Source organism: Ambystoma mexicanum, chromosome 4q (assembly GCF_040938575.1).
Source record: "Ambystoma mexicanum isolate Mex_15411 chromosome 4q, UKY_AmexF1_1, whole genome shotgun sequence".
NCBI classification, from domain to species: Eukaryota; Metazoa; Chordata; class Amphibia; order Caudata; family Ambystomatidae; genus Ambystoma; species Ambystoma mexicanum.
The window spans coordinates 839,647,381-839,662,708 of record NC_090928.1 but is presented as its reverse complement, the minus strand read 5'-3'; the positions used below and the strand labels follow the sequence as shown (position 1 = coordinate 839,662,708).

The window sequence follows — 15,328 nt, the reverse complement described above, 5'->3', positions numbered from 1 at the left end:
TGGGTCTTTTGACTGAATTCCTCAGTTAGATAAATTGTGTTTTCCTCCCGAGCCATCCGTTTTGAAGCTTAAAAAGAGAAATCGGAAACAAAGTTCACCACTCTGCATGTGTGATACTAACAATGACAAAACTAGAGAGAAGGGCTATTTCCAGTTGTTTAAACATTACTTTTGTATAGCTCAGTTATTTTAGTTAAGACTAGTTGTGAATAACCATAATCACATGTATCTCTTTGTGTAGCCTAAACTATACAGATCCATTATTGAAGATGTGATTGACAATGTGGCTGAGATTTTCGCTGAGGAAGGTATAGATGAACAAGTATTGAAAGACCTCAGACAGGTTAGTAAAAATACATTACCCACTTGTTTCCTAGTAATAAGAATTGATTCTTACATGTTAACACATAATTTAACATCAAGTGTAATACTGACTCCTTCTGTATGCAACAGTAAGCCTGCTACAGGCCGCCGATCACTATACGTTGGACTGGAAGATGTTGGCTGACTCGCAATGAAACCTAATCTCTAAACGCAGGATTGTCATTCTATCAAACAAAAACGTTCCTTTTTAAGTGTAGTTGCAAGTAGTTTCATGGTGATGTTTGTACTTTTACATAATATCACTTTGAGGTGTTAAAGTTTAATAATGGCTTTTATTTGCATAACCTCTGTTCATGAGTGAATTCTCAATGTACATTATTTCCTGTTACGTTTTTGCTTTTATTGAATGTATTTGAAAAGATTGAACAATTCATGCCACGCTGTTCACCGTGCATTGTAGTCCCCAGGTTGTTAATTTGGACATGGGCATGGTTTTTCCAGGATTTCTGACTAGGGAACAGTGAATTATAGATCTTTAAGTTGAGGTTTTCCTTTTCAATTTGATTTCCTGCTATACTGATGAGTTGTGATCAAGCTGCTGATTCTCAATGCACAAACAATGCACATTTTCCAATAATGGCAGGGGGGGGCAGAGGATTTCAATGTAACCAACCTCCTAAATGGCGTTTTCTGAACTGAGCGCTGAGCACAAGCATTCCTCCGTTCCCAGGTGACTTCTTTTTTTTTTTTTTTTCTTTTTTTTTATATTTTATTTCCAGTATAGGAAATCGGTACTCTAATGCTTGTTGGAAGCAGCCACTGGCGTCTATGTGGTGGGGTTTGATGAGCTGTTCATTGCTGTTCACTGCTTTGCACTGCATTGCATGCTTCCAGAAGGATGCAGTGAGGACCTTTCCACAAACGTCTCGACTGTGGAAAAGCTTCTACCGGCATGGAGTTGAACGCTGGTATCTGGGCATTGGTATTGCCGTTGGATACCCTCGCACCCTCGGGGGGGGGGGGATAAGGAGTTTCAGCTGCTGTGGCTGGAAGTACCCACTGGGGGTCGGAAGCCGCGCTCCACTTCCTTGGTCTGTGTAAGTGTCAGCAGTATCGCCGCTGAAGGGCACATGCTATGGTCCGGTAGGAATCGCTACATACCAGACTTTTTTATTTAGTTTATAATTCCTCCTGTTGCCAGTCGGGCTGCCGTTGCCCCAGACAGCTCCGAAGGATTAAGCTGGAGACAGTGCTAAAGGCCCTGTTCCCATCGTTTTCTGTATAATTCCCTAGTTGAATCACAGTGCGCGCAGTAGTGTGGGTTTTAGCATTTTAACTACTGGTGTTTTCAGTGTTTAGGGATCTGGGGGAATCGGCAAGTGCCCTGTGCATTTGCAGACTCGCAGAGACTTTTATCGTTATACCACGCGTCCCCCGTTCTTTCTGGCATATTTTTATTAACATCTGCCCCACATAGCCCTGCGCGGCAAACAACATAGATATGATAAAGTAGATCTGGTCTTCGTAGTGCGGGACTACGTGCAGACAAACGTACTCGCGGCTCTCTGCATGGTAAATCTGGACTAACTACTTCCTCGCACTAAAAAGTCAAGACAAGAGAGAAGATATTTCTCAACAAAAAATTACTGGCGATCTCGAATAGGAACGGTCCTACTGATGAGGGAAAAAACCATCTGTAAATGTTCATCCTGCTGCAAACGCTTGCAATGTGGTTAATAACACACTTTCGGAAAACATTCATCACAGTTCGCCCACAATAGACAACAATGAATCTCTGCTTAATCTGTGCCTCAGCCTACAAAGGAATTCAATTGCGCCCGATGACACGAGCTATAACATCATAGGGACCAATCTATTGGCAAGTCCCGACTTAGAGAAGCTAGTATCCTTGTCGGACTACTCTTCCTCAACTCTTTGCCTTCTGTCAACAATACTACCCTTCCATCGTCAACAGATTATGCTAATGCTAATAATGAGGCTCAGTCCACATACCAATTTGGCAGAGCTCCAATGCGCAATTTAGTGTTACAGCAACCACCAGGTCCAAGCACTGGAAGCTATCGGCGTGGTGCAATCTCTGCATAACAGTCCTGGCAACATCCATGCATGCAAATGTGGCAAATGAACCCAATGTGATTTGCTTCTTGCGTCGGGGCAGACAGGTGGATTTTTACTAATTCCATAGTAAACCAGAGACCCAAACAAAGGAAACCTTTAGCTTGCCAAAAGAAGGCCCTTGCTGATGGTCATTGTATTATAAACAATGACCTTGGGGATGGCATCCTCAGACATGTTCTTCAGGGGCCGCTAGATAAATGGGTCCTCCCGTCATGCCCCAAACCTGACAATTGTAGTTCACTTCAGCAACAACCAGGCTTTTTGGATACCAACCACACTTTGACTGGACAGCTTTGCCTCAAGAATGCCTACAACAACATAAGCCCACACTGGTCTCTTGTTCAGCACTGAGTCATTTCACCACAGCTAATATTCAATCTCCGTCTAGTATCACCTTGATGAATTCCAAAGATGCTCTTCCGGCTCCTAGTAGATCCAGCGCACACGCAGTTTCTGCTGATCCATCTTTGAGGACAAACCGTGTACAACAGAGGGCAGAAATTGAAGTATCTAATCAAGACCGATCCCTCTGGTTTACACAAGTTGCCTCACTGACCCTGCCAGCACCTGTTAATGTGTTTAGCACAGACTTGCTTTATAGGAGCCTTAAGGTAGTGGAAATAGAACCATAACCATGACCAGCCAGCCCGTTTCTCAATCGTTCCTGGTTGTTGGAACTTTTGCACTAATTCCTGACCTGAATATGATCCCAGAGGAAATTGAACGCCTTTAATAGCCCACTTATTTTAGCCTCACCGAATGGGTAATAGCCTCTTTTGTATCACCCTTGTTTGCAGAGTGAGTCTGTAACGATGTACCATTTTTACACAATGTAGGCTTTGCTGTCAATTACCCCCCCCTAACTCCCCTGACAGCGGTTGCTGATGATTCTTCCCTTCATCAAAGGATTGTGGGAAAGCACAGCTATGCCGCACAACACAATAATCATTACACCACCAGTGTCCGTGACACGACTAGGCAGGGGCCAAACCCCTTGCACACCCGTATGCAGGACACTTGGCAAAGTCTGGGTGAGCACTCTGAATGACTGGGTGCACTTTGTACCAAACGCTTTACTGTTCTATCTTGGAATACACATGATTTTCATTCTATTTTTACCAATATCAAGGGCTGGCAGGAACTATTAACTTCCCACCTGTTTATTTTTCAAGATAATGGCTAACATCGCCTTTTCATCCTGGATGGCTTTAACCACATTTTTTCGTCTTTCCCTACCTACTCACTGGACGGCCCAAAGGTTGGCTTTGTATTGGTGCTAGGATTGAACACACATTAATTCGGTTTGATAGAGTAAAAGAACATGCCAACTTCCTGGCTGCTGTGCATCCTGGATTTGCCCCGGAATCTGGAGGCCCATTAGTGGCTCCATTTTAAGATCCTCCGGGTGGCACCTTTACAAGAGAACTTATGGCAATAGTTCTTGATACTCTATACTTGTGGTCCTCTCAGAATGGCAAGGGGCGCATCATCTTGTCTGGGGATTTTAACATGCAATTGTTATCCTTGTGTGTCTCCAGGCACGGGTGAGCATATCGCTCCATGGGAAGGGATGGGAAGGGAAGGGAAGGGAAGGGAATGGAATGGTTGGAGTTACTCTTGGCATTTGTTTGTTGTTCATTTATTATGCGTGCCGGACCCAGTGGTATCAGGGCGCAGGTGAAAAGAGTACGTACAGCTTAGTTACAGGGATCACAGAACAGAGGTAAAAACAATTACCTCACCGTTAAAGGTAGAGGATCAGAACAGGTATAAAGGACATGCATATGTAGACAACATGTCATAATTAACAAACACTTACATATTAGCATATCTATGCCAATAATACATTACATGCAAGCAAGGGCTAAATTAATGCAGTAGGAGGATGCAGGTTACTTCTCTTTCTCTATGAGCTATTTGATTATATTCTTTCTGAATTTGATAAACGTTTGGTCTGATCTGAGTGTGTGTGGTAAGGAGTTCGACAGTTTTACTGCCTTAACTGGGAAGCTGGACCCTCCAATGGGGGACAGTTTGAACCTTGGCACTTGAACAGAGTCAGGGTTGGCTATTCTTGACGGTCTGATAGAGGTTTTTCTAATAAATCGTTCTGTTGGGTAACAAGGGGCTTTTTGTTTAAGCATTTGTGGATGAAGGAAGCTGATTTGAGATTAATTTTTTTCTTGGGTGGATAACCATTTGTTTCCTTCTTATTTTGGATATATGTACTCTTCTAGGAATGCTTAAGGCAGCCCTAAGAGCATTGTTTTGGAGCACTTGTATTCTGTTGATGGTTTGTTTGCCCCTATGTAGAGGGCGTTACAATAATCAAGTTTTGATAGGATGAGGGCTCTGGATAGGATTAAACAGCTGTCAACTGACAGGAATTGTTTTCCGGCTCTTATTCATTTACAAGTGTAAGTCGTAGAAGAGGCCAGTGAGTTTACCTGTTTAGTAAAAGATAGGGTTGAGTCAAGGTAAAAACCTAGGGTTTTTACTTCCCTGGCGACCTTGGTAGTATTCCCATCAATAATGAACAACAAGTAATTGGAGTTGATGCGAGCTGCGGTACCCGGGATGATGAGCTCTGTTTTATCATCGTTTAGACACAGGCCATGGTTGGCCATCCAAGCCCGAACAATACTATAAACTCTGTTCCCATAGCCAGATCTTCCTCATAATCCCCAGTAAGTGGTAGGAGAATCTGGGTATCGTCTGCGTAGATGGTGTAGGTGATACCCAGATGGTCAAGATCGTCAAATAGTGGCTTGGTGAAGATATTGTAGAGTGTTGGTGAGACGCATGATCCCTGGGGCACTCCCGATGTCAGAGGTATCGGGTCTGCTGTAGCTGATGGGGAGAAGACCCTCATGGTCCTGTCACTGAGGAAAGACTGTATCCAGACTATAGCTTCCTTTGAGAAGTGGGCTGCTGAGTCCAAGTGGCTGCACAAGACTTTATGGTCCACCAAGTCAAAGGCAGCTGAGAGGTCTAGTAGGAGGAGAAGTGCTAATTTTCCCTCATCTCTTAGTGAGTCTATTTGGGCCTTCAAATTGATGAGGGCTGTCTCTGTGCCATGTTGTGGTCGGAAACCAGATTGGCGAACGCCTAGGAGTAAGTTCACCTCTAGGAAATTTTGAATTTGGGTATATGCTACCTTATCTAAAATATTTAGGAGAAATGGCACCGTGGTGATGGGCCTGTAGTTGGTGGGTATGTTGGGGTCCAGTGTTTGTTTTTTCAGAAGTGGGAGTACCCAGGATTCTTTTTGATTACGTGCGATGGTGCCGGTAGTGAAGGAGGCATTGATAAGTTTGGTGATGAAGGGGGCTAGATCTCTAGCAGCGTCCTTGATCAGTTGAGCTGGGCATTGGTCACCTTTACAATTGGATGGTTTAAGCGCAAGAATAGTTTTCTCTACCTCAATAATTGAGACCTTAGAGAAGTTAAATTGAGTATGGTCTTTGGGTTTAGGCTTCAGTGTTTTATTAGGGGGAATCTGAGCTGATGGTAAAACTTTCTTTAGAGCTATTTTGTTTTGGAGATTATTTACTTTATTAGCTAGTGCAAGCTGGATGTCAGTGCACCAAGTTTTATCGTTGATAGTCATCCTGTACTGCAATTGGGGTTTCCGATTCTTTTAGGATAGTGAAGAGCTCCTTCATGCTGGAGTTAGCTTGTGTAATCCTGTTATGAGTTTCTTTTTTGGCCATGAGGATGTCCTTTTTGTATTGAGTTGAAATACTTATTAGGTTGGTTTTATTTTCTGTATTGGGATGTAGATTCCAAGCCGTTTCACACTTTCTTTTCTGTAATCTTAGGTTTTTTAGATGGGGTGTAAACCAAGAATTGATATGACTTTTGGGTTTACTAATCCTAAATTTTAGAGGAGCAATACTGTCAAGAGGAATGGTCATAGCATTTTTATATTCTTCCACTTGTAGGCCTGGGTCTGTATGGTCTGGTAGAGAGTTGAGATTGGGTAGGCTATAGGGTAAGATATTGTCAGCTGTAATATTTTTCTTGTTTCTAGTTAATGTAGGTAGGGCTGGAGGAAGTGTTGGTGCAGTAGGTCTTTTAGTATTTAGAGTAAAGGAGATTTGGTAGTGGTCAGTTCATAGTTGTGGGGAGATGGATGTGATGGAAAGGTTGCAATTGTGAGTGGCAATCCAATCGAGAGTTCTCCCTTTAATATGTGTAGGTGTATTCACTCTGTGTGAAACCCAATTCTGTCAAGATGTTAGCTATGGAAGTAGCCTGGTGGTCATTAATATCATACCCTAGGTTAAAATATCGTAGCAATAGGGTTTGTGAGGAATTTTTTAGATTCTCCAAGATGATGGTGGTAATGTCTTCATTAAAGGTGCTGATAGGACCTGGGGGTCTATAAAGGAGATGGATGTTTAGTGTTTTGGAGTTGGCGGTAGGTGGTTTAATGGATAGTGACTCACAAGATTTAAAATTGGGTGATGAGGTAATTCTCATAGAGAGATTCGCTTTGACGATGATCGCTATTCCTCCACGACGTGATTCTAGTCTGTCGGCTCCAAGGATAGTGTAATTGTCTGGGACTGCTAACGTTAGTGCGGGGCCTGCTGCATTGTGGAGCTAGGATTCCGTGATGGCAATGAAGTCAAGGTCATTTTCCAAGATGGTCTCTGCTATTTCGAGTGGATTGTATACTCCAACATATTCCTCATCTTGGATGTATTCCATCCAGCCTTGCTGCTCTTCGGGAATTTTTTCGGCAGAGGGCGTTGTGCGTCAATGTCGTCGAGTCGATGGTCCCTCGAAGGCCTCTGTCGAGGGTGACTTCATCGGGTGTATAAGTAGCACGCGCAGCACCCGTTGGCCTCAGTTCCGTTTTTCCGCAGTATACGTTGCTTCGGACATTCGGCGCGCCTCGAGTTCTGTGAAGAATAATATATAATAACAAACTAAATATGTCCTCGTCATCGACGCTGACCACGACCCCGAGATCGGGATTCAAAAAGTGCAAGTCGTGCGACTCAAAAAATGTCAATCACGGACCCGCACCGAGAGTGTTTGTGGTGCCTCGGAGAAGACCACGACATGGAGGCCTGTACGAAGTGTCAGGCGATGACGGGGAAGGCCTTGCGAGAAAGGAGAGGAAAGCTACAGGTAGGTCGAAAAACCGATCGTAAAGCCTTTAGCGTCGAGTCGAGATCCCGTGAGGAGAAATCTCCTCGACGCGAAAGGCATCGATCTAGGTCCCGAAGCGATGCCCATAGCTCGTCGCCTTCGTCAAAAAATCGAAGAAACAACGCCACAGGTCTCCCTCCACCTCGTCGTCAGACGAGTCTCTAAAAAGGATGAAATGCCCCACGAAACATTCATCTTCCGAAGAGTGGGAAGCATCCAGGGTCAAAATGATGGAGGTGTTTGAGAAAGCGAAGCCTCGGTCCGTGCCTTCTTCGGGAGCCGGCTGGGAGCTTCATCGCTCCGACACTCGCACGCCCTCGAACCCTGGTGATCGAAAAAGGAAGGGGAGGGAACCTTCCAGGATGCTGAGCGAAAAAACGCTCTAGTTGAATGTTTGAGGTCACTGACGCCGTCCGAGACCCGTCACACCTCGAAGAGAAAATCTTCGAAGACCACCTCGACGCCTTCGAAGCAGATCCGGTCGACGACCACTGCCGTCAACTCTGTCGACGCCCTTATCGATGTCGACGCCCAAACCCTCGGCGCCAAAGGCTCCAGCCAAGCCAGGAAAACCAGAAAAAGAGAAGGATAAGGTTACAAAACCTGTAATTTCCTCAGAGCCCGGTACTACACCTCTTCCGCCTCCTCTCCCAGAGAAGGTTTTCAAGCTCTCCCAAGGAAGGAGTTTTTCAAATACCTGACCTCAATTTTTGAGGAGCAGGAGAGATCTGATGAGGAAAATGTACCTTTTGGGCTAGAATATGGCACCCCAAATGTCCCAGAATTCTTGATCTCAGAGGAAAGCAGAATGAGGGATTTGGTGGAATCTTTACACCATGCAAGTGGCATTGACACATCTCCTAAGAATGACTTTGGCAGACCAGAACCAGGAGAGCAAGCCAGTCCATCATACCGTCATCAATGACGAAGGTAGTAGATTACTTAGGATGGGCTAGACCACCAGCCCAATTCACCCAAGATGATTTAACAGATATATTGGACCATGGTCCCACCAAAGACCCAGTACTAACCTTTCATGTAGCCTTGCAAAACAGAGTGGCCAAGAATTGGGGAAACTCTGGATTCTATTCTTCCGGTAAATAAATCCCTCACCTCAAAATACCGCACGGCCAGTAGTGACCCCGGCTATCTGTCCAAACATCCAGCTCCCGAGAGTCTGGTCATACAGGCAGCCACAGCTTCTAACAAACTTGCGTACCCTTTTATCCCTCCAGACAGGGAGGATCAGCGTGTGGATGGCTGGGCGCGGAAGGTATTTGCAGCTGGGAATATGGCTTTAAAATCTGCCAACTCCACATGTGCCTTGGCAAAATTTTCTTACACTCTGTGGGAGTGCATCACAATGGCCGCGGAGCACATACCAGAAGGGGAAGGAAGGGAAGGGGTTCCTAGCCATCGTTGGAGATGGAAAGGAAGCCATGCAGGAATCCCTTCAATCTGGATTGGACACTGCAGATAGTGTAAGCAGGTCCATGGGCACTAGCACGGTAATGCGCAGATTTGCGTGGTTACGGAAGTCGGGTTTTGCACCAGACACACAGAACCGCCTTCTGAACATTCCTTTTGACGGGTCTCACCTTTTTGGCAACAAGCATGACGAGAGCCTTGAGAGGTTGCAGACCTCAAAAGCAGCTGCCAAATCTTTAGGAGCTGCTATTAGGCAACCTCAGCCTTTTCCTGTGCGCAAGGACAATCGTGGAGGGGACGATCCTATCGTTACTACACCTCATATGGAAAGGCGAGAGGAATGGCCAGAAAAAGGCCACTCGCGGTGGACGAGGAAAACGTGCAAAGCCAGCTGCAGCCTCTCTGCCATCAGCGGCTGCAACATCCGCCACAAAACCACTTTGAGGACTTGCATCACAAGACACCTGTAGGAGGCAGGCTGTCGCAGCATCTGCAAGAATGGCGAGCCATTACTTCAGATGTTTGGGCTCTAGAAATAATAGCCCAAGGCTACTGCCTTCCTTTTCTAACGCCACCTCCAAGCAATCCACCAGGGAGACACCCGTTGAAGTCTTCGAACCCGCTCGTACAGCAGGAAGTTCTAACCCTGCTGGAGGAAGGTGCTATAGAACCAGTACCTGCAGCAGAGAGGAACAAGGGATGGTATTCCCCCATATTCTTTGATCCCCAAAAAGGACAGAGGACTGGGACCCATCTTGGATTTAAGAAACTTGAACAAGTTCCTCAGGAAGGACAAGTTCAAGATGGTTACCCTTTCTCAGATCCGTCAGGCCCTTCAACTTCAGGACTGGTTGGTGTCATTGGACCTCCAGGCTGCTTATTTTCATATGCCGATTCATCCCGAGCACAGAAAATACCTGAGGTTCGTAGTTGGCAACTCACACTATCAGTTTTGAGTCCTGCCATTCAGATTGACCTCCGCCCCGAGGGTCTTCACCAAGGTAATGGTAGTCGTGGCAGCGCACCTCAGGAGAGGGGGGATTCATGTCTACCCCTACCTGGACGATTGGTTGATCAGGGAGCGTTCTGCTGAACAAGCACTGGATTATCCGAAAGTCACTTGCCACTTCCTCCAAAGACTGGGCTTCTCCCTCAATTTCGAGAAGTCGCAAATGACACCTTCCCAACAGCTTCAGTACATAGGAGCTGTATTACACATACTTGGGGAAAGAGCTCGCCTCCCAAGTCGAGGGCTCAAGACATTCTTCAGATTTACAAATTCCAAAATCGCCAGGCTTACGACTTTTTAAGGTTGCTCGGCCTCATGGCATCCTGCATCTTCCTGGTGCGAGAGGCTCGCTTGAGGATGAGATCCCTTCAATGGGCTCTAAAGACTCAGTGGTCCCAGTTTTTGGGTCAAATGACGGATCTTCAGATTCCGAACAAGGTCCAACAAGATCTCCTATGGTGGACATGTACAGAGAACATCCTAAAAGGAGAACCTTTTTGGCAACCATGGCCGGAAATCACAGTAGTGACGGATGCCTCACTCATGGGGTGGGGAGCTCATGCCAACGATTTGACAATCAATGGTCGTTGGTCTCCTTCGGAGTCCAAACTACACATCAACCTTTTAGAGCTGAGGGCAATCAGACTGGCGCTGAAGGCCTTCCTGCCATCTGACAGGGGAAAGAATGTCCTGATAATGACAGACAACACAGGGGCCATGCATTACCTGAACAAGAGGTGTGGGGTCACTACCTCTATGCAGAGAGGCAATACAGCTCTGGTATTGGGCAATTCAGGAGGGAATCTCTTTAATGGCAATTCATCTAGCCAGGGAAGAGAATATGACGGCAGATGCTCTGAGCAGGCAAAGCATGGTGTCCCACGAATGGGAAGTCATTCGAGGGATCTTCGCCCTTTGGGGAACTCCTCAAGTAGACCTATTTGCAACCGGTATCAACCGAAAATGCGAAAGGTATTGCTCATGGGAATTTCCCCTGAGAGGAGCCCTGTTCCCCTGAGAGGGGACGCGTTCGTGGTGGAGTGGAATTTCCCAATATTGTATGCGTTTCCTCAGATTCCCGTCATTCCTCAGGTCATCAGGAGGCTGAGACGCTTCGGGAGCCGAATGATCCCTATTGCCCCGGATTGGGCCAGGAGAACGTGGTACCTTCTAGACATGTCCATCTGTCCTCCAGTACGTCTTCCTCAGAGAGAGAACCTTCTCTCCCAAATGGAGGGTCAGGTTCTCCATCCAGAGGTCGAAACGCTCAACCTTCATGCTTGGCATCTGAAAGGCTGAGATACAGGGATTGGAACCTTCCAGATGATGTTATGGAGGTGTTGCTTTCGGCAAGAAGGCCAGCAACAAAGTCTATGTGCCCTTGGAAAAAGTTTTGCAACTGGTGCAGATAAAAGAATGTTGATCCTTTTCTATGTTCTATTCGGAAGTACTATCTTTCCTTCTTACCATAGCGCACAGAGGTCTGAATATTGGAACAATAAAAGTTTACCTTGCGGCGCTTTCCATTTTCAAGCGCTTGTCGGAAGAATGCTCCTACTTCAAAATTCCTTTGATAATACAATTCTTAAAAGGACTCACTAATGTGTTTCCTCCTCACCCATTTCAAGTACCGATTTGGGATCTCAATTTGGTCCTAAAATTCTTAATGTGTGCTCCTTTTGAGCCTATGCACACATGTCCATTAAGATTACTAACATGGAAAACTGCCTTCTTAGTTGCTTTAACATCAGCAAGAAGAGTGAGGGAATTGCAGACACTGTCTTCTGGGCCACCCTATACTGTGTTCCATAAGGACAGAGTTGTGTTGAGGGTAAAACCATCATTTTTACCGAAAGTAATATCTGATTTTCATTTAAGTCAGAAAATTGTTTTACCTGCATTCTATCCTCCACCCCCATCCTTCTAAGGAGGAGGAAAGATTACACAGGTTGGATCCAAAAAGAGCTTTAAACTTTTACATCTCTAGACTTTCCAGACTTAGAATGGACAACCGGCTGTTTATAGGTTACACAGGAAGGAAACGGTCAATCGGTGACAAAATTTCACGCTGGATCGTGCTTTGCATTTCAGAATGCTACAGACCAGCACAAAAAGACCCACCAGAAGGGTTAAGGGCTCATTCCACCAGAGGCATCGCCTCTTCGACAGCCCTTCAAAGAGGTGTTCCAATAAGATCCATTTGCGAAGCAGCAACTTGGTCTTTACTTCAAACCTTTTCAAAATTCTATAACCTGGTTGTTTCCCAGTCTAAGGAGCTGACTTTTGGAAAAGCAGGGCATTGAAAAAATCGAACCCCTACTCCAGAGAAATTCTACAAAATACTGCTTTGGGAGTCTATCTAAGATGAGGAATACGTTGGACACAATCCACTCGAACAAGCTGCTTATCAACTGGTAACGTTCTTTCGATTGGATGTTCCTCCAACGTATTCCTCATCGCCCTCCCACCCTACCCCTCTGTAGATTTTTCCGGGTTATTGCCATCTCAGATCTCGCACGGCTGATGCCTGTCTGCCGGCACAATCTACACAGTACAAGATCAAAGATAAAAAGGGGAAAAGCAGAACTGAGGTCAATGGGCGACGCGCGTGCTACTTATACACCCGATGACATCACCCTCGACGGAGGCCTTCGAAGGGTCCATCGACTCGACGACATCGACGCACGGAACCTCTGCCGAAAAAATTTCCGAAGAGCAGCAAGGCTGGATGGAATACATCTAAGATGAGGAATACGTTGGAGGAACATCCAATCGAAAGAATGTTACCAGTTGGTAAGTAACTTGTTCATATGTAGCATGGGCAACTAAGGATCTTGCATTTATTAGTGCACCTTTGAGGTCTGGTTCTGAATGTAACATTTGCCGTGAGTTTGGGGTGGCATGTGGGTTAGTGGTAGTGTTATCTCTTTTAGGGCGAGACTTGGAAATGGGATGTAGGGTGGTTTCCATTGGGAGATGTATTTTAGGGCGAAGATTATCTAAATTGATATATTTATTGAAAGGTTCGAATATTTTAGGTAATCGTGCAGAGTCTGAGATTTGTCTGTGCTGTGTTGCGTGGGGATTTAATGATAGGTGGCACTGTAAATACTCCTACGTTCTCTAGAGGCAATAGGGAGGGCATGGTGATATAGATGGTGGTGGTAGTGGGCCGTACCATAATGAGTAGAACTGTTAGGTTAATGATTAAAGCCAGGTAGACTCGGATTGACAGATGGAAGTACATAGTGTTTGAGGCAAGTTGCGCAGAGAGCGAACTGGGCAAGTAAAGCTATAAAGTATTAGCAATTAACAAGTACTGATATAAACAATTGGCAATGGTACAGTAGGATGGACGCTTTAATGTTGCAATCAGCTGCTAATCCTTATCATATCTAAAGAATACATAGTGTATGTAGCAGATAAGGGCAGCTGGGCAACTAATGTTGCTATTGAGGCAGATTTGTGCGGCATGAGTGTCCACGTAGGACCACTTGGGGAGAGGCAGGCCAAGAAGTCTCTTGCAAATAGGTGCAATCGTATGTTCTATGGATGCAGATATATAGCTGTGTTCAAGAGGTAAGCGTGAACAGAGATGATATGTTATAGCAGACACTGATTCTGTATAATCCCATAGTGACTGGTGGCAGTGGGAGAAATATGAGGCTGTTGGGAGCAAAGCTACAGGCTATTTAAGCAATAGCGCAGTCTGGGAAGGTGGCAGTGAGCACTTGATCAGCATGCAGTTTGTTACCGGTTAAAGTAGCAATTGATAATTACAGAGGAACTACACATGTATGGAGTGTATTTCAGAATAGAGCTGTACACTAACATATCTGTGACTCCCGTCATTTAATTTCAATAGAGCACATTGGCGTAGCAGTGGATTACATTATATGCAAAGATGACGGAGGTACAGTTGATGGTAATAGCAAAGTTGTGTCATACATTCAGGTACGGATAGTTCGTGGGCTTATCAGCATTACCTACTTGCGTACATTGGCATGGTAGAGTATAGTAGTAGACAGTTATATGGTAAGCTGACCCAGAAGTAAAGTTTGGCGGATGATACAAAGTGTGTAGGTGAGCCGGAGCAGACTGTTGTTCCCAGGTAGTAAGCAAAGGCTGATCTAAATTCGATTGGTTTCCCCTTGTTGCTAGAACACCGGACATCAACTATACTTGGACAAATGGAAATTACACAAGTCGAGTTGGTTTTATATTTGTTAACCAGGTTATTTTTAGATTTGTCCCCCGAACTTGAGACACATACTGTCTCAATGAGTGATCATATAACGCTAAGAATGTTTTGTAAACTTGTTAAAGTCAAAATGTGTGAAAAAAATGATTACAAATCTTGTGGTCAATATGCAGGGGAACCAGCTTTAATGGACATTTGTTAACATAAAAAATCTTAACGATTCAATTAAAAAATGTGAGCGAACCCTGCAGGAAATCTTGCAGGCTTGTAGTTGGGACTTGATGGATGATGTTTGGCCCCTTGAGAGATGGATGATGTTTGGCCCCTTGAGAGAAGACATCTCATAGCCAAAACTCGAGTGAATCAGGCCTGTGCCCCGATATTGGCATTGCAAATAACCGAACATTAAATGTGTTGTGCATAATAAAAATGTTAATTATTGACTCGTATTGAAAATTAGTAGGGCCTTAAAGGCCAAGTCAGCATAAAACATTGATTACGCGAGTACCAATTTAAAGAAGCTAATGCCAGATGCAAGTTTATAAATGATTGTGGCATTTGCTTCAGACTTTCAGAGCGGGGATCTGCGGATTTAGAAGTCAGCAATATTACGGAAGAAGAATGGGCATGACATACAAAAGATTGTTATTGGGATAATTCGCAAATTGGTACTTGTGACTTATAACCATGGAGAGGACATCGGTATGGCATCACGTGAAGGACACTGATTTGGTGGCTGTAATCTGAAAACGTAAGCCCTCTCAGGCACTTGTCCCTGACTGCTTATGTAACATGAGCCTCAGTTATGGGCTCACATTTTAAGAGCTCTTGTTACACATACCTGCGACTGGCAGCATTCTGTGCTCTTGGCGCAATTCTCCACCGATTCCCGTTTATAAACTGGGTCCTAGACATCAGCCAAGGTGTTACAGGTTATTAGCAATGCTAGGTTGCAGCTCCAAGATTTTTGCAAATATTCTGCTCGAGATGCTCACAGCTTAGTCTGCCTGAAATCTCGTATTCGATCAAAAACCAATTCGGTTTTCACAAGGGCTTTAGTAAGA

At 45.0% G+C, this 15,328-nt stretch overlaps 1 protein-coding gene across 1 annotated transcript in view; it reads left to right on the top strand.

The window, feature by feature from the left end:
* Positions 1–15,328, top strand: part of GTF2A1L (general transcription factor IIA subunit 1 like) — a 1,760,055-nt gene that overhangs the window by 131,601 nt on the left and 1,613,126 nt on the right. Inside the window, exon 2 of the mRNA XM_069608408.1 lies at positions 242–343. Coding sequence (XP_069464509.1) covers positions 242–343 — 102 coding nt within the window. The remainder of the gene's footprint in view (positions 1–241; positions 344–15,328) is intronic.